General features: G+C 45.9%; 1 protein-coding gene across 1 annotated transcript in view; it reads right to left on the bottom strand.

The window, feature by feature from the left end:
* The window catches only part of LOC147725274 (GTPase IMAP family member 4-like), a 165,977-nt gene that overhangs the window by 121,790 nt on the left and 25,061 nt on the right, over nt 1-19,126 (bottom strand). The window contains exon 2 of the mRNA XM_086967154.1: nt 4,548-4,622. Within this exon, the coding sequence (XP_086823280.1) occupies nt 4,548-4,593 (46 nt within the window). The 5' untranslated portion in view covers nt 4,594-4,622. The remainder of the gene's footprint in view (nt 1-4,547; nt 4,623-19,126) is intronic.

Genomic DNA, 19,126 nt, shown 5'->3' with positions numbered 1-19,126 from the left:
CTGCAATACCCGCATTATCATCACGTTGTATTTTTCGCGCCAAATTGGAGGAACCTCCCTCATAGGATATTGGCGACTTGGCTTCATTTTACCTTTCTCTAAATCTCTCGGCGAACGAAGAGATGGATCATTCCTAAAACTTAAAATAAGTTCCATCGCTTCTTTTATATTATCACCCACTATCATTCCTGCAGCAAACTCTTTTTGAATTTTAATTAAATCTTCCAAGTCTGATTCAACATCATCTTCCTCTATTTCCTCACGTAACAACGAGCACATCTCATCAAAGACGTACCGTTGCGTTGGTTCCTTCCACTGCATAAACGTATCTAGTACATCTCTCGTACTATATCTTCTAACTTTCGTAATCCATCTGAGAGCCGTGGAATCTAAAACTCCCCGTTCTTCAGTACTTGGTAGCTGACTACGTCTCTGAACTGAATCAGAAGTAGGAGTCTTAATTAAAGATTTATATAAAGGAGACAGTATATTAGCAACAGAATCAGTTATTTTTCGACGTACAGAAAGTGGAGTTAACACACTTGCAGACGTAGAGAACACAGTAGAGGTAGGAACAGATAGCGAGGCAGTAGGAGTATCGAGAAAAATAGTTTGTGATGTAGTAGGTGTAAGCGAGACAGATACAGGTATAGAAGTCGGCAACCCAGGAAGAGGAGGAGCCGTAGGAATATTCACATTAACCACAGGAGGTACAGGAACTTGATTCTGAGGAACAAGAACACCAGGTTGTCCAGCAACCCGCAATTGGACATTCGGTACAAGTTGGGCCGTAGCACCTTGTGCATACGGTGGAGGTGACCGTAACAGATAAGACAACAGAGGATCGTTTTCGGGATCCTCCAGTATCTTAGCTGTTTTCGATGGCAAGGCAGGGTAGCACTTGTCAATCGCTAAATTATGCTCTCTAATTGCTACATCTATGGCTTTTTCGCACTCATTATCTTGCAATTGTTTAGTTGCTTGCTCTAGAGTTAGCTCTTCTTTCTCTTTCTGTTCTTTCTTCAACCTTTTCATTTCTCTCTGTTTGGACTCTTTTCGCCAATAACGGAAAGAATCAAACATTGCCGGCCGGGCTTTCTTCCTAAACAATTTCGCTTCTAAATTATCAAGAATCTCGGGTTCAAAACTACCATGTAGTGGCCAACTAAGGACACCATCCTTCTTACAGTAACGGACCCATACCTCATTATAAGATATAGGACCCACACCATGTTTACAATATAAGTCATAAAGGGGAGTCCCAATCGGAGGAACCAGACAGGAATCCTCCAATCGTGGGTCATGGTTGCAACCGAAACAAGACAACATTTTCCGACTTACCATTTTCAGTCTGGAACACAAAACAAACAAAACACGGAACAAATATGTGCACTCGAACCAAGAACTTAGGCCTACCAAAACCAAACTAATGTATCGATACCCAAACTGAACCAAATAGATTATCGTAACCAGAACAACTAGTGATAATCTTACGAAACCAAACCAAATCAAGAACCGATCAAGGATTTTAACAATCCTCACAAAGTAACCAGCTAGCTATCACTAAATACTTAACTGAGGCACTGAAGACGTCACCAAGGAGAAACCCGTCACGTTTCGCTGTACTAAGGGCTGCACCTCGGGTCCAAGACAGGGCGACGGTCAAGGCAACGGCCCACTGCAGCCGTCCTGAACGGGAACCCTCGTGGAAGAGAACTTCGGGCCACTTTTGCGATATGCCGGGATCGATGAAGTGGGGCGCCTCCCTCGGAAATCTTCACACGAAGCTCCTCGAACTCTTCAGGCTTTTGGACCGGTACCGAATGACGTCGCCCCACGTTGGGCGCCAATTGGAGTTCTGGACTTTTTGGTTCCGTCCAGAGGTGTCAGGGAACAACACCCAAAGACCCCGGAGTTCCACCTGCCTTGGTGCGCAAATGAACAGAAACACGGGCTTCTCGATGGTGGCGTCAAAGACCAAAGGTTTATTACTGCAGGGACACAGAAGTCACAGAAACTACGCATGGGCAGTAACCAGGAGCCTGTTCGATTTGTACATTGAGGGTTGCTCCTTATATACTAAAAATTGTGCTTCAGGCAAATATTTCACATGTCAGTACATTCCTAAACCTTTGTATCTTAAACAATAAATATTTGGCATTACACAGGAACTGTCGATAATATCTGATGCCAAACATCACGAAGAGGGGTTCCCACTAGTCCATCACAATCCCTTGTCAATATTGCATTCAAGAGCCGGACCGCCTCATCGTAAAGTTCGTTACCTCCCCCTAATAAAGGCCCAGAAGGAAAGGAGCAGAGCCAGGTGCAGGAGATAGAAAAGCGGGATAAGAGATGTTTGTGGGTTGTAAATGGGCAAGGTTACCGGCTTCGGCCGCCTAATCATGATCGGGACAATGGACACGAGAACCAGTTCAGGTGGGCTGGCCTCGGGCAGAGGAGGCAGCCTTTGTCAAGTCATGCAGCTACAACGTGATCTGGTTTAAGGTACACGTGTCATGAAAAGAGGTGAATCTCCGGCTAAGGCTACGTGTCCTTAATCGAAATGAAGTGATCAGAGGTTATTGCGTATGTGAGGGCAAGAAACACAAAATGGCGGACATGATCTAAGATGGATGCCGTGGGTAGATCAGAAATGTGTTCATAACAGGAGTGCTCTTGCTCGTATCGTAGCGAAAACACCAGGATATGCTAAATGGATCATTTGCGGTTCGCTGATACTAATATTATGTATTTCCGACAAACTTGAAAACACGGGTTCAAATCGTCACGGAACCTCAGTGGCTCGGTAGCAACCCGGGATTCTTCCGGCGTTGAGTGTGTAGAGTTCGGTGGCGTCGTAAGTCCGGCAGGTGGGCTGGGGTCTGCGTGGGCCATGGCTCCTGGCACTGGGCGCGGTCCAGGCGCGGACGGGCGCAGACGGGCTTACCTTTGGCGCACCTTCGGCGCTCAGTCGGTGCTCCCGCTGCGCGCGTCCGCTGCGTGGTCGCTGAGGGGGCGACATAAGAGGGGAGCCGGGAGGGCGGGTCAGCTGGGAGGCGGTGTCGCGTCCACCAATGGACTGGCGAGGGGGCGGGGCCGCAGGCAGGAAGCAGCGGGAAAACAGGATCGGGTTGAGCAGGCGGCCCTGCGGCGGCTGGGGCGCCTTTCTCGGCGTCGGTGAAGAACTGGCACAGCAAGGGGCCCTGGAGCAGGAGCGCGGAGGAGCGAGGGGGCAACCAGGCCAGAGGCGCAGGGGTCCCTAGCCAGGTGCGTGCGGGGTCCCCTTAAGAGGGGAGCCGGGAGGGCGGGTCAGCTGGGAGGCGGGGTCGTGTCCACCGATACAAAAAGTTGTTTGTAGCGTGAACAAAGATCAGTCACTATTTCCATGAAAAGTTTGTTTAAGCTTGGGGTTGGCCGTGGTATGCAACCAACATTAATAGGCAGGATGATTTAAATGTAATTTTGTCACTTAATATGTCTGCCTGGTCAATGCTCTCAGCCACTATTTTAGTGGCCTTTATCCCCTTATTAAAAAGAATGGCTACCCTCCTCCCCGGGCATTTCCTTGTGTATTGTGCCAGAGAGTATCGAAGTTCCCTGGAAGAGCAGCAAGGATATCTGGGACTGAGGTTTTACCTAACCAGGTTTGAGTGAGTGCTAGGATGTCTATATCTCCATCCTGGAGGAGTGAGAAGACTTCCATATGGTGCTTCTCTAAGGATCGCGTATTTAGGACTGCCACTTTCAGCCCAGGTGTGGTGCTGATATTGGGGCGTGGGTCTGGAGTATTGTTCTTATTACTCCACAGCAAATGTTCAACTCTCAGCTCCCTATAACACTTTCACTGAGGACGTGGCAACCTGGGGCAAGGGTTTGCAAATCTGCCCCTGAGTAAGTCAGGATTGGACATGAGGTTCCAGCCCCTGGCCCCGGTCAGCCGCGGAAGGGCTTTGACGGGCTTGCCTTAGGCGCACCTTTGGTGCACCAGCGGCACGCCCGCTGCCTGCGCCCGCTGTGTGCGTCCGCTGCGCATTGAGGAAGGCAGCCATTTTAAATAGGCAATGTGTGTGGCTAGACCGCTGACCTCTGCAGCGTATTTCCAGAAGTTTGCTAGTAGCACTTCCTGTGTACGACAGTTCCCTCCAAACAAACGGAACGTTCTGCTGTGGACCGGAGAACACGCAATCCAAGCAATCTAAGCATTGTGACAGGTAAGGGAGTCAATTTGTGGCAAGCAATCGCAGGTGGAAGAGGACCTTGACCTCACAGACCTGCGAGGGGCAGCAGCTAGAGGGCAGAGCTGTGGGGGAAAGGAAGCAGTATACTGATAAGGTGTCTTTGTCATATAAATTGAATGTTGAATTCTGCTTGGAAGTGGGTGCAAAAAAATTCCTTCTATCCACATGTAGCATAAAAAGATCAGAAAGGCACCAAGATGAACGTCCATCCTGCAGGTATATATCTCACACCACACTGCTCAATCATTGCACTTGATAGAAACCTATCATCTAACTATTTATAGGCATAGAAATGTTGTAAACTACCTTGTCGTTCTGCACAAGTTCTTCTTTTTGAAGGAGCACAACCCATGGTGTTATTTTCCACAGACGAAGAGGTGCCTGCAAGAAGATAAAAGAACACTCTCAGAGAAGTCCAGGGCCAGGCTGATGAGCAAATGCAAGAGAGCAATCCTTTGCAAACAATGTCTCAAGAATAATGGACCAACATTATTTAAAGTATCTCAGACTAAGAGCAGACTACAAGTGACTGTGACAAAAGATGAGTGAATCCCTCCCTACCTTAGCCTAATGTTTTCTCAGAGTATCTCTGTCAGCATTGAAATCATTATTTCATGGCGCTTGTCTTTATTTCAGTTCCTTTTGCCTGAAAACCTTCCTACTTGGAGAAACATTTGTTCTCACTTTAATTGCCTTGGCATGTGTTGTATGCTTTCAGTTATTTCTCTATACAGAATGTTGCATAATGAACACAACGTTTCTGATAACGTATTTGATGCAGACATGGGTAATGACCAGGACATTTTGAAGTAACATTTTAAAATTATATCTTTTTCAGTAAAAAAAGAAAAATCTGATAACAGTTTAATGCAAGCGATTGTGACAAATATCAGTAAACATGCCCGAGAGGTTGGAATTTCACAGAGTCTGCCTAATAGTAGCAAATCGCCCCAGGTCTCTCCTTCAGTGAACCAAAATTGGAAATAAAGCTTGAAAAGTATTTTCTGGACTTAAATATACTTTGCTGGTGTAGCAGCGTGATGGAGCTCAACTGCCCTGCTCCCACACCGCCAACGTTGACCACCGTACGCCCACCAGATTACAAGTTGTAATCCGACCGAACGGTTCTGCAGCGGCTGGGCCACAGCGCTGCCTTTTCAGAGGCTCATAGGAGAGCCTTAGAAAGGCAGTGCCGTGGGGGGGCCACACCACGTGACAGCATACCATCAACTGTAGAGTTCATGCCGTGCTGGAACGGGGGGTGCATGCAGGCAAGGGGGCACACTGTGTGGGTTGGAGAGGTGACCAGTTGCTTGAGTCCGATAGAGGCGAGGTTCTCCAGAAGGGATGATATGTTGTAGTCGTCGAGGTTATCCAGGTAGAAATTGAGGTCTCCAAGGAGGATGTAATTTGTGGAGGCGAGAGCGCGATGTGCGATGAGGTCAGCTAGGTATTTGCTGAACGGGGGAGAGGTCAGGAAGGTGTGTGGATGAGGGCTGTGTTGCATGCTTACAGGTATGTCTCTATACAGAATGTTCCATAATGAACACAAGGCTTCTGATAATGACTTTGATGCAGACATAGATAATGACCAGAATATTTGAAAGTACACTTTTACAATCACATCTATTTCAGTAAAAAAAGAAAAATCTGATAACAGCTCGATGCAAGCGATTGTGACAGATATCAGTAAATATAATATTAATGTTGGTTGGTCCTGTAGGGCCCGCTATGCTTTCCCGCCGGCAGCAGTTTCATGGCGGGCTCACTGCCATGAGACAGCTGGCAGTCAGGAAGCTTGTAATAGGTTTGTTGAGGCCGCCACAGCCCCACCAAGCATATTGCGACCATACACCGCCACGCCACTGCCAGGGATTGCTGATCCCTGGCAGTTGTGGTGGTGCGTTGGCAGTCCAACTGCCTAACTTGTAATGGGGTGGTCGGACCGCCGGTGCCGTGGTGGCTGTACTGCAACCGCCATGCCATCATGAGTTTGGCGGTCCGTGCACCTCCAGAATCATATTCAAGCCATTTATATTTGGGGACAAAGCCTACTGTTTAAAAGAATTCTTTACAAATATGAAACTTATCCTTGACACACCTGTAATTGTAATCCCTAAAGTGAAACATATGTAGACCAGCTCCGGGTGCTGGAAGATCACAGACCTTCTGGCCTTCATATATGACAAAAGGTTAATACATATTTGGCACTTGATGCTTCTGATTCTGATAGGGATGTTGATATTGATACTGAATCAGATATTGCTGATGGTTCCTCTTCCTTCGATCAGTTCACATCAAGTTAAAAGTATTTCAAGACACCATCTAGGTTTGAGTGTGAGAATGATCAGTTGTCTGAACAGTCAGATGTTTTGGATTCCACCTGGGACAATTGTTTCAATCATCATAATGCGTCCTGTGTCTTCAAAGTGGTCACCTGCTGATCATGTCGCTGAATATACAGGAATGCATAAACGTATCGCTTTGGAACATTCAACACATAATACACTAAAAGCAGAATGCTTGCGTCACATGGTCACAGTTCATGTGTTAGTCACACCTGTCTTGGATCCAAAACTGGTTACATTTTTCTGAAAATTTGTTAAGGATCGCAAGAAAGACATTGATAGGGCCTGAACATCCTGCGAAGACAAGCTTCTTTATTCTGTGGGTACAATTATAGAAGAAATCATTGAGATAACTCTGTAAAAGAATGTTATTTACTTTGGACCCATTAGAAATAGCAAACAGGGCTCAAATGGCCATTTGATACATTGGTGAGGCCAAAATGTTGTTTCTGAAGCAGAAAAGGTCCCTTATTGAAGTCAGATGCTACATTAACAGCTTCACTCTCTCCTGAGTGTGGTCCTAGTGCTGGGACACCTCTGTGGGTACAGCTGCAGTAAAAAGACGTCTAGATTTAAGTAACCCATTTCCTCCATTGAGCCCGCTGACGGGTTTCTGCTCCGGCCACAGTAAGCCGATGCTGATTGGCTGCCCGCGTCTTCTAGGATGGGGGGGCCCATAACTTTTTCAATAATAAAAGTCCCAAAAAAATACGTGTCTTCTTTTCTCAATGATGTAGAAGATTCAGAAATGAAGTCAACAGAGGCCAGGCCAGAATTCCATACGTGGTCATAATCAGCTCACATTCAAGAAAAGACATTTGGTGTGACCATGCAACTCATAACACTAATTACGAATCTGGCAGTCCAAGGACCGCCGGACTCATGGGGGCGTGGCGGCGGAGGTCCAGTCACCGCCACACCAGCGGTCTGACAAACCCAGGGCCATCGCCTCAGTAATATGCTGGTAGTGCCGCTGCAGCACCGCAATGCATATTGCGAGTAAAGGGACCACCAGTGGTTTCATGGAGGTCTTTCCTTGCATGGGGGTGCATTCACGGGGCAGAACATGTTCCCCCATGGGTGCATGTACCCCAGTTCCTGCACAGCATAGGCTTTGAAGTCCGTGCCGTGCAGGAAACTTTTTTGGCGTTCTCATTGTGGTATCCATTTTCAGAGCCACCGCCGTGAGACTTCCAAAGGAATCCAGCAAGACACGAGGAAACTCGTAATCTGGTGGTGGTGGGATCAGGAACTTGTCAGAGCGGTATCGGACTGCCACATCATGCCAGCAACTCGCAAATAGGCCCTAAATCTATAACAAAATACACCAAACAAAAAAGAAAACAAACTGAATGCTACATTTTTCTTGGAATTTCTGTGCCTAAGAAACTGGCTTCATAGAATCATACATGGATGGTACCGAATACATTTTTAGCCAAACACTTAGCCCAAAATACACACCTAGCTCAGAAATCGGAACAAGCACAACAGGACACAGCCACCATTCAGTCACAACAGCATGCTACAAACAAACAGCATAGCATCACACATATGATAGATCAATTAATCCACTGATATGACTAAAACCCTTTGGAAGCATTAGCTCTAGGTTGGATAAGTTCATCTGAAATGACTCTTCTAAAATTGTAAGAACTGTAACTACATATTAATGCAGTACTTCATAATGATGTTTTTCTCTGTATGTTTTAGAAGTCGACTGAGGACTCACTCTTTCTGTTGCTGTTTACTTCTCTATCTTGCTTGGAGTGTTTATTCGACATATGTGAATGATAGACGTTCAGTGTACAAATACTTTGCTAGACACATGGTAAAATTTCATGTTTTTCAGAAACATTCAATTATTTACCCATTTGACTACTAACTAAGCCTTTTACCCCTAGAATGGCAAACCTATTTTGGCTATTTGGGGTAGTTCACACTTAGGCCTTCATACCCTTTTTCCACATAAGGCATCCATGCCAAATTTGTGTCTTTGTTTGAACAACATCCTGGGGATTCTAAAGGTATCCAGGGTTTGTAGATTCCCTTGAAAGGAACTGAGATAATAACTGAAATATCTCTTAACTTTAGATGCTTAAGGAAAAATAGGAAAAAAGTGTCCCACATAGATTCACTTTCTTCCGAGCCATCTGGAACATGCAAGCTGAATTAAATCCTTCGCTGCGGTGGCTATTCCGCCGCAGGGCTAACGGTTGCGGGCGGGCGCGCGGTTCACCCGCGCTGGTGACAGAACCGTTCCGTCACGGCTCGTGTGTGAGCTGTGCTTGTGACGGAACGGTTCCGTCACGGCCCGCCCGCTTAATTAAACCCGCCGCACAGGCGCGAAATCAGCGCCGCAAAATCAGCGGCGCGCAGGCGCGGCGGCCGGGCCGTGACGGAACCGTTCCGTCATCAGCACAGCCCACCAGAGGGGCGTGACGGAAGGGTTCCGTCAGCAGCATGGAAGCTGAATTAAAAAAGGAAATTTGTTGTGGAATTTTTCTAAGAGATAGCACATTTTCCCTAAGTTTTGTGCTTTTAATTTACATCCATTTTGTGGTATATGAACTAGTGGGTGATCCCGGAAAGCTAAACATTTCTGAAAACGAGACAAATACCAGAATTAGGAAAGAGTTCATTTCTGTAAATCCCTAAAGGGTTTCCCAAAGGAACTGAAGGTCACATTTATCAGTGTTTCATGCAGCACAGCAAGTCACCTTGCTGTGCTGTGCTGCGTAAAAAGGAGAGCACAGGAATGGTCAGTATTTAACATAATGTGGTGCATTCCTATCTCTCCCCTTTGGCGCTGTGGTGCAAGGGGGCTTGCTTTGCACCTTTCTGCAAAATACAATCCTCTGGCGCATTTTTCTCTTTTTTATGTGTGCTGCAGGAAAACTAGGAGAACTAAAAATATTCTTCCTTGTTACACCTCACCTGGCAAAGCATAGCATTCGACACATTCCCAGAGTAACTAGAGATAGTAAATGTGGAGTGTGCCAAATTGATGGGTGGAACACCCACGCTCTGACCATTGAACGCCTCACCGGGGCACAGAAAGCAACGATTTGCCCTGCGTTGCGTTACTCTAGATGTATCATGCAATGCAGCGCCACGCTGGGTGGCCTTGCATTGCTTGATAATTCTAAATTAGCAGTTGCGTCGCCATTGCTCCCCTTTCCGCAGTGCAAGGGTGACAAAACTACTTGATAATTATGCCCCTAACTGTTAAAATAAAGAAAAAAATAAATTAGTAGGAATGAACATCCAATTGGGACAACATTCTAATCTGTAACCTCTTGTCACTAGGACCTCTTTCCAAAAGCCAAAATGCAATATACCATTACATGTGCTAGACCCTTCTAGTTGCCGCTCTATTTTTTGGGGTAGAAATTTTTTTATTAAACATATTGTCGATCCATCATTATAATCAAATAGCAGCAAGTAGATGCATTTAGGCATCATCAGGAATAAGAGACCTTATGCACCTCGGGGCAGATTTACAAGCCCCTTGCGCCACTTTTGTGTCACTTTTCCCATGTTAAAAGTGACGCAAAAGTGGCACAAGGGGCTTGTATATCTGTCCTCTCATATATACGACTCTATTATTGCCTCGCCTCTGCCCCCCATCCCTCTAGGTCCTATATTTCTCCCACGGAGTTGCGAGAATTTTTAGTGTTTGTAGTTTTTTAAGGTACCCAGAGCCAACAACTGAGATACACCGTACAACTGTTTTTCATTGTGTACCGATCACAGAGCAATTGATATGGTCAAATATAAACAGTAAAACATGGCTATCAAGGAAACCTATGTATTTCTGAAATGGACACCAACTGTGGACTTAAGAGCAATGGATAATTGTATGTCTCTGAATTTGTCAATACCCATACTAGCATGAATCAGATGGCATTTTTAAAACTGTCTTGTTTCTTAAACACGTGCTTACATTAGGAAGGAACAAATGGAGAGAGATGGAATTGGTAATATCATATGTTTAACTATTCTATGCTAACACATGTTTTCTGATAAAAAAAGGGTTCCGCACGTAGTGTGGGTAGGCTTAGTGCCCGTGACAGGAAACAGACCAGAACAAAGCATGGATACATCACACTTTTCCACTCAAAATTGACCTTTTTTGTTAAGTGGGTAGCTGCGGATTTTGAGCCATAGCTCTGTCAGCACCCAGGGAAACCTGCACATTTTTGAAAAGCAGATACCTAGAGCTATCCAGGGCTGGGTGACTCGTAAAGCTTTCACAAGGTTGTTTTACCAAGATGCCTTTGCAAACCTCAAACTTTGACTAAAAACACAAATTTTCCTCAAATTTCTGTTAGGTAAACCATTGTGATTTCAGGAAGCCACACAATTTAAATCACCCAGCATTTCCCTAAGCATTCCGATAAAAATGGTACCACACTTTTGTGTATAGACTGCGTTCCCACAACAGGAAAAGTGTAAAATGTAACAGACACATCACATTTTTTTCACTGAAGACTGTCCCTTTTTTGTAATGTTGGTTGTTGTGGAGTTTGGGACCTAGCTCAACCAGCACCTAGACACACATATCTTCCTCACCTTTGAGTGAGGAAAAATTCTGGAATCTGTGGGTAGCAACACACTTCCTACCACCCAGCATTTTCCCCAAGTTGTACAATAAAAATTGTATCTGTTTTCTGTGGGTAGGCCTAGCACCCATGACAAGATATGGCCCAAAAAGCGAAATAGGCTAATAAAATGTTTCCACTGAAAACTGACCCTTTTTTGTAATGTGGGTAGCTGTAAATTTTAGGCCCTAGCTCAGCCAAAACCTAGGAAATCTAGTAAACTTGTACATTTTAAACGTTCAACACGTTTATGACAGCTTTCGCCAGCATCGTCAAAACCCATAAACTTAACAGAATATCCTATGCCGAATACGCACAACTCATCCTCTCTCTCTCTCTGAAGACATCACCAGCACCAAGACCAACTTCCACAACTGCATGACAGACTGAATGAAGGACACCTGCCGGAAGCTCAACACAGACAAGACAGAGGTACTGATCTTCTGAAACAAAAGCTCCCCATGGGACGCATCCTGGCTGATGGCCCTCATAAACAGACATACTCCTACTGGCACTGACCACTGACCAGGCTAGAAACCTATTCATCATGCCAGGAAACCAGCTAAACATGAATATTCAGGTCAACTCCATCTCCTCCTCCTGTTTCTTTATCCTCTGCATGCTTTTTAAGATATTCTAATGGATATCCCAAAGCACAAGACGCAGCATCACCCAGGCCCTCATCTTCAACTGACTTGACTGCAGCAAAGCTGTCTACGCAGGGATCGCAACTCACCTCCTCTGATGACTGCAGACCATATGGAATACTACAACCAGGCTCATCCTGGATCGCCCTAGATGAACCCACATCGTCCCATGCCTCTGGGACTCCACTGGCTCTCTTTACAGAAAAGAAACCAGTTTAAGCTCCTGGCCCAGATGTATAAGGCCCTATACAACAGTGGAACCAACTATTCGAACCACCGCCTGCCCTTACATCATCTCGCCAGACACCTCAGGTTAGCCTCCCTTTCTCTAACCCTTACCTCTTGCGTCCGACATAGCAGATATGGAGGTCGCTCCTTCTCCTATCTGACAGTGAAGACACAGAACGAGTTACCCTTTCATCTCCGGACCTCCCCATGTCTTACAGAGTGCCGAAGGTCCCTGAATACCTGGCTATTCCGCTAAATAACTGGACCCTCCCAGTGCCTGGATACTCTCATGGGTGGCAAGAAGCGGTCTATAAATCTACTGACTGATTGATTGATGGATTGACATCCAGGCATGTCCAGGTTGGTGTGGCTCCCACCTGGTTTCCTTATTTAGAAGTTCTTGCAAACCTCAAACTTGAATAAAAACACACATTATCCTCACATTTGTGTGAGGGAATGTTCTAGAATCTTTGTGGAGATACAACTTTGCTACCATCAAACGATCCCCCAATTCTTCTGATACGAATTGTGCCTCGCCAGTGTGGATAGGCCTAGTGCCCACAGCAATAAAAGGCCTACAATACAACATAGACACATCACATGTTTCCACTGAAAACTGACCCTTTTTTGCAATGTTAGTATGCGTGGATCTTGGGCCAGCTCAGCCGGCATCCAGGGAAATGTAGTTTATCTTTGCATTTTTAAAACCTAGACAACTAGGGGAATCCAGGTTGGGGGACTCACTAAGTTTTATTTCTCAGAAGCCAGTGCATGTCTCAAATTTCGACTAAACCACACATCTTCCTCACAAGTCTGTCAGGAAATCTTCTGGATCAGTGAGGATCCACAAATTACCATATTACCAAGGGTTCCCCAAAGCCTTCGAAAACAAACTGTACTTCACCTGTGTGGGTGGGCCTAGTGCTCACAACAGGAAAGGGACCAAAATGCTACATAGAGCGGGTTTTCTCTCCCAGAAGGCTTTTCAAACCTAAAACACACATCTCTCTCACATTTCTGTGTGGAAACCTCTGGAATCTGTGAACAGTAGAAAGGAGAAGGTGATATTTGAATACACGGCAGTATGAAAGCTTGCTACTCTAGGAAGGTATATTCCTCAAGATAGAGTTCACCGCACAGGCCTAGTTAGGGTAGGTGGAGCTTGCAGAGTTTCACTCTGCAGAATTCTGTGGAGTTACATGAAAACTCTGAAAGATTATGTGGAGTTACACAAACGTCTGGAATCAGCACATACAGCTGCTCTCACTGATTTTTTGCCACAGGAGCTTGTTCCACCCTGCATATTCGTTGTCGTTCGAGTAGACTTTCTACTCAAGCAGAAGCTTTTTCACCACAACCTGTTGTGACTGTCCGCGACTGCCCGCGTTGATAAAATCTCACTAGGAGACACCAATTCTGGCTCACGCTCGACAAATTACAGTTTGCGAGCCTGCGATCCATGCAAGAAAAATCTCTACCACACGGTGGTTGGTGGAGTTTTGCCAAAATGTGGAGGAGGCAAAACTAGGCAAACTCCACCGGCAGAGTGAAATTTACCACCCACCCCTAATCTATTTGTATTTGTGACTAAAAGAGGCAGTTTCAGAAATTGTGAAACAAAGAATCTGCAAGCGGTTTAGACGAGGTCTAGTGCTTTTAAGAATCTTACTGAAAACACATTTTCCCCCATGAGAAGTTTTTATGCAGATATTTCTAATTCTAGAGTAAAACACTGTGCTCACTGTTTGGAATAGTGTGTCTAGAGGAACGTGCTACTTTAAAAACTGGAATGGAGTCATGCATGATGGCATGTTATTATTTAATTGCGAAAATAAATGCATGGATTGAGGGTGTTGAATTCATCAAGAGAAACAAATATGAACTTAGTGGTACAGTACATATATGTATGTGATTGTGAGTGAAGAATATAAAACATTTTGTTAGAATATATAGTGATGTTTCACTGTTATCAATTATTGATCGGTATATAACTTTTAAAATTTTCGCTATTATTTTTTTAGGTGTAAAATGGAAAACAGAAGTTCAGGAAACAGAAGTATCATATCACACAATATATGGAGGAAGAAAAAACAATTGTTCACTTTTGAAGAAAGAGGGAACAGTAAATGTGTGGAAAGTCAGGAAAATAAATAATTGTATAACTCAGGTTGTTGTTCCTGGCTACGAAGACATTTGTACGCTTGGAGAACCTCGTTCTGTGTGGCTTTACTTATTTTTGAAGACAAAATGATCTGCTAACTTAAACAGCAAAAACGTGTTTTATTTATATAAGGTGGGTTGTTATCTGCTTGAGCAGTAAGTACCTGGGGAGGGCGGGGGCAGTGTGCATGCCTGAATGGAGCCGCTGCTAAGCAATCCGGCAGAGGCTCTTTTGCATCACTAAAGAGCTGTTTGTGGTTTTTGATGCCCTGGGGCCATCTGTAAAGAAATGTGAAGGGTCCAAATAGACCCTGCCCAGTCAATCACACTGTAGGAGTGTGTGACACCGGGCCAACCCCCTACCATGTGTTGGGGAAAATTAAAACTAATTTACTTACAGTGTAACACAGGAGATGAGAAAACACCTCTGCGACCTTGTTCTAACCCCAGAAACTCACCCCCTTTTCGTTGAAAGACAGGCTGGAAAAATTGGACCAGCTCAGAAGATGTGCCCACCTCTGCCAACCCCACTCCTCAGGTGGGGGAGGTGAGGTAAAGGCCACTTGTCAGTGTCTGCCATCTTGCAAATGGCAGGCACTCTCCGATCCTGGTTAAGGATTGTGACCACTCCCCCACGTGGGGTGAGCACACCAAGGGTGTAGTCACCCTAAGGTCAGTAGCCCATTGACTACTGACCTCGAGCCACTTAAAAAGCCCCCTAAATACAGTATTTAGGAGACAGCCGTGAACCAAGAAGGCAGATTCCTGCAACCAATGAAGAAGAAGGACAAAGGAAGCTGCCCAGCAGAGGAAACAGCAGAGAAGAACTGACTTGGCACTGGCCCTACCGGCCTGTCTGCAGTTTCCAGAAATCCTGCACCAAAGTAAGCATGGGCGAATTTTGCGAATCTCGCGTTCGCGAATTTTGCGGATTTGCGAACTCGCAATCCGCAAAATCCGCGAATTCCCGCGAATTTGCGGATTTTTTTTTTTTGTGTTCGCGCGTGTTTCTGACAGTTCGCGAGGGTTTTTACAATTTTGCAATTTGCGAACTTACCTGTCGGGTCGCAAGTTTTGCGAACTTGTTGTTTCTACGTGTCCAGCCTGTTTGGGACACTCTTCTTCATCACTGCCACTCTCTGTCACCACTGCCACTCTCTGACTACTCATGCCACCCTCTGGCCCACCCATGCCACCCTCTGTTTCATCACCACACCCTCTGGTTGTCCAGTGTACATTATTTTCGGCAAAGCAAAGCACACCTTCCCTGCCTCAAGTGACCTGAATTAATTTGGGGCTGATTAATGTGTCACAGAATATTTTTTTAGCTGGCACCTGCTTCCTTAGTGCTTCCTGATTAGTGATCTTTTGCACTTGCTAAGTGCTTTCATTGTTGCAAAATTAGTTACAACACCTGCCCTGCCCCAACTGACAATAATGAATTAGGGGCTGAATAATGGATTTTAACTTCCAGCCTGGCTCCTGCTTGTCTCCCTTAGCTGTAATTCAGGACCTTTGTGGCATATGTGTAACTATTCTGAGGTTCAGAGCAGGGTCACATAATAGTTGCAACTGGCAACTGAGCTCTGGAGGGGCCCCTCAGGAAGCACTACAGGAAATGGCTACTAATGATGAGCCTGAACTTTTGAACCTGGTAAGTAGTTTCAGTTTTGCTAAGATCGTATTTCTGCAATTTAGCACTTACTCGCGGGGTGCGAAGTTGTACTGGCAAGCCGCGAACTCACGCGAACAGTGCGAGCAAGCCATAAAATCCGCTGCTCGCGGATTTGCGGATTTTGCAGGAGATTCGCGGATCTCGCGGATTGCGAATTTACCGAAAATCCGCAAAATCCGCGAGCGAAACGGATTTTCCGCCCATGCTTACACCAAAGTCGCTTTGTCCTGCAGCCAGAAACCTTCAGAACCCCTGGGTGGGCTAATTGCCTTCAACAAACAATGGATCTTCAGTGAACAGCAGCTCTGTTCAAAGGAATCTCCAAAGAAAGACCCCAAACCTGCTGAAGACAAAGAACCCTGATTCTTCGAACCACCACTGCACCCGACGCGTTCGCCCCGAGTCTGAGAGGTCCACCAGTCCGTGAGGTCCCCCAGCACTCCAGAGTCCCAGTCCACCATGGGTTGACCCATTCAGGACTCCCCGACGTCGCCTGCTGCCTCTACACAGAGCCACCCCCAACCGCGAGTCGCCCCGCGGTGAAATCCGACCTCTAATGGCTCCCCTGCATCCAGCCGCACTGTGCCGGCGAGAAGAAGACCTGAGATGCACTTATATCCCCGAGCCCTCCAATGTACCTACCCAGCTGTTGGTTTTTCCCAGAAGACTTCATGGACCAGGCCTGCAGCCACAACCAAAAACCAGCAACTCCCATTCCAAATATTAGGGCACCCAAGGCCAAACCAGCACCCTGTCCCCAACATCGCTGTGCCGCTGGGGGTGCACCTAGTGTGCTAACTTGCATCCTCCTTTGCCCTTAGCTTTACCCTAGGACCATTGGTTCCTCAAGCCTGTGGCTTGGCCCAGAAAAGCCACCAACCGACTGCCCTCTAGACCAAAGGCTAACATTAGACTTGAGCTCTCTGCACCCGGCCGCCATAGTACCGCTGAGCGTGCTTTTTGGGTGCATCCTTGACCGTGGGGGAACCCTTGCTCGAACCCCAGAAACTCACCCCAAAGACCAATCACCTAATTTTCTCCATAGAATTGCCTTGACTGTTTTCCTCTGAAAAACCTATAAGTGTTGAGTGAGGTTGGTTGTATGGAAACCTAAGTAATTGTGTTTTATTGTGCCAAACTTTTGGAGGCTCATATCTGTAACAGCATCTCCAAATTTTTGGAAGAATCAGAGTATTTTGCACCGAACCAGGCTGGCTTCCGCCCATGTCACTCTACCGAGGCGGTTATTCTTTCGGTGCAGAACACTCTGAGATGGAATGCGGATGAGGGAATACATCAGGCTCTGGTGCTACTGGACCTCTCGGCTGCTTTCGACACGGTCGACTACAACATCTTGGTCGACCGTGTCGAGCAGGCAGGTCTCAGGGGCCTGGCACTGAGCTGGATTCGCTCATATATTACTGGGCGCACTCAGGCTGTCAGACTGGGACCTTACACTGCCCCCACCATACCTTCTACCTGTGGAGTCCCGCAGGGCTCTTCGCTGTCCCCCCTTCTTTTTAATTTATATCTACGTCCCCTTCTGCACTCCCTTAGGAGGGCCAAAGTGACAATTTTCAACTATGCTGACGATTTGCAGCTCATCTTTCCTTTAAACACCAAGGACGCTGTGGTTGAATTTCAAAATACTATGTCCCACATTTTAAACTGGATGAACTGCAGTCACTTGAAACTTAACCCTGGCAAGACCGAATTGGTCTTGCCGGGGCAGAGTGCTCTTAGTTGGAACCCTAGCTTTTGGTCTTCCAGTATGGGAGCCCCCCCCCATCCAAGTCCTCCTCAGTCAAGAGTTTGGGGATATATATCAGCGAGGACCTCTCTCTCAAAAAACAAGTAGGAGCAGTTGTCTCAGCTAGTTTTTTCCAGCTGAAGAAAATCAAGAAAATCGCCAGCTTCTTTTCCCCAGCTGCCCTCACTCAGATTGTCATCTCCCTGGTTCTGTCCAGACTAGATTTTTCCAACAGTCTCTATTTTGGCATCCAAGCTGGAGAGCTAAAACGCCTTCAGCTGGTCCAGAACCAGGCTGCTAGACTCCTCCTGAACCTCTCTAAGAGGCAGTCTGTTAGATCTGGCCTGAAACAGCTACACTGGCTGCCCGTGGAGCAGCGCGTGGCTTTTAAAACAGGGTGTATTTTATTCAGATCTCTGCACGACTCTGGCCCCCTGTTCATCAGAGACATGTTTAAGAAATACACTCCTTCTCGCAACCTCCGGTCTATCCACAAATCCCTTCTGACTGTCCCACCTTATAAGAGGAAACGTCTGGGAGGCATCTGTTTTGACCATCTTGCAGCTGGTTTCTGGAATTCCCTTCCCCTTCATCTGAAACTGAATGATAACATCCTCAGCTTCAGACATTCCCTGAAAACCTGGCTTTTCACTCAGGCTTATTGCTGAGCTGCTCCTCCTCTTCTGTGACCTTTGCGTTCGTTCCTTTCTATAGCGCCATGAAGCCCCCGGGCGTACGAGCGCTTACAAATACCTATTAACATTAACATTAACATTAACTGTTTTACCTACCTTTTATCTAGGAAATGTCCCGGTGTGATATCTAGGCATATCACACTGAGTAGAAAATATAATTTGCAAAGAGATCCAAAAGTAATCTAAAGGAATCCTAAAGAGATTTCAACTGTATTTAAAGATTTCACAACCCCGTAACCAAGACCTTTTCATCCAGCTTGCTTGTATTCAGCCTGCCTTGAAAAGTATTGCTTTACTTACCTGCAACAAGTCCTGCTTGGTTCTAAAAAATAAAATACCACAAAAGAAGTATTTTTATACAAACAATTGGTCAGAGTTCAGTCTTTGAGAGTGTGATATCATTTCTTACCTGAGGGCGTAAAATAAATGCTTAACACTACCCTCTGATAAAGCCTTTCTGCTCGCCCACACTACTACAAATAGAGAGTAAGGTGCTAGCTACATTTGCCTCTCTAAGCCTTTGGGGTTCCACTGGACTCGGTCCACACTTTACCTTGCTTTGCTATAGTAAATACAGAGCCAACTTCCTACAGTGTCCAGGAGTTTGCTCCTCACGTTCTGTCTTCTTGTTTAGGCCCTTCCCAAACCTTTTTTTTTAAACACAATTTGTCGTAACTGAGCCTGTCACCCCATAGTGACCCCATACTTGATCTTGAACAGTTGTGATTATGCATTAAGCGTGGTGTTGTCCTATTTTTGCAAAACTGATGACCTATTACCC

This window comes from Lissotriton vulgaris, chromosome 4_1 (genome assembly GCF_964263255.1).
Source record: "Lissotriton vulgaris chromosome 4_1, aLisVul1.2, whole genome shotgun sequence".
Taxonomy (NCBI): domain Eukaryota; kingdom Metazoa; phylum Chordata; class Amphibia; order Caudata; family Salamandridae; genus Lissotriton; species Lissotriton vulgaris.
This window is presented reverse-complemented; position numbering and strand designations above follow the sequence as displayed.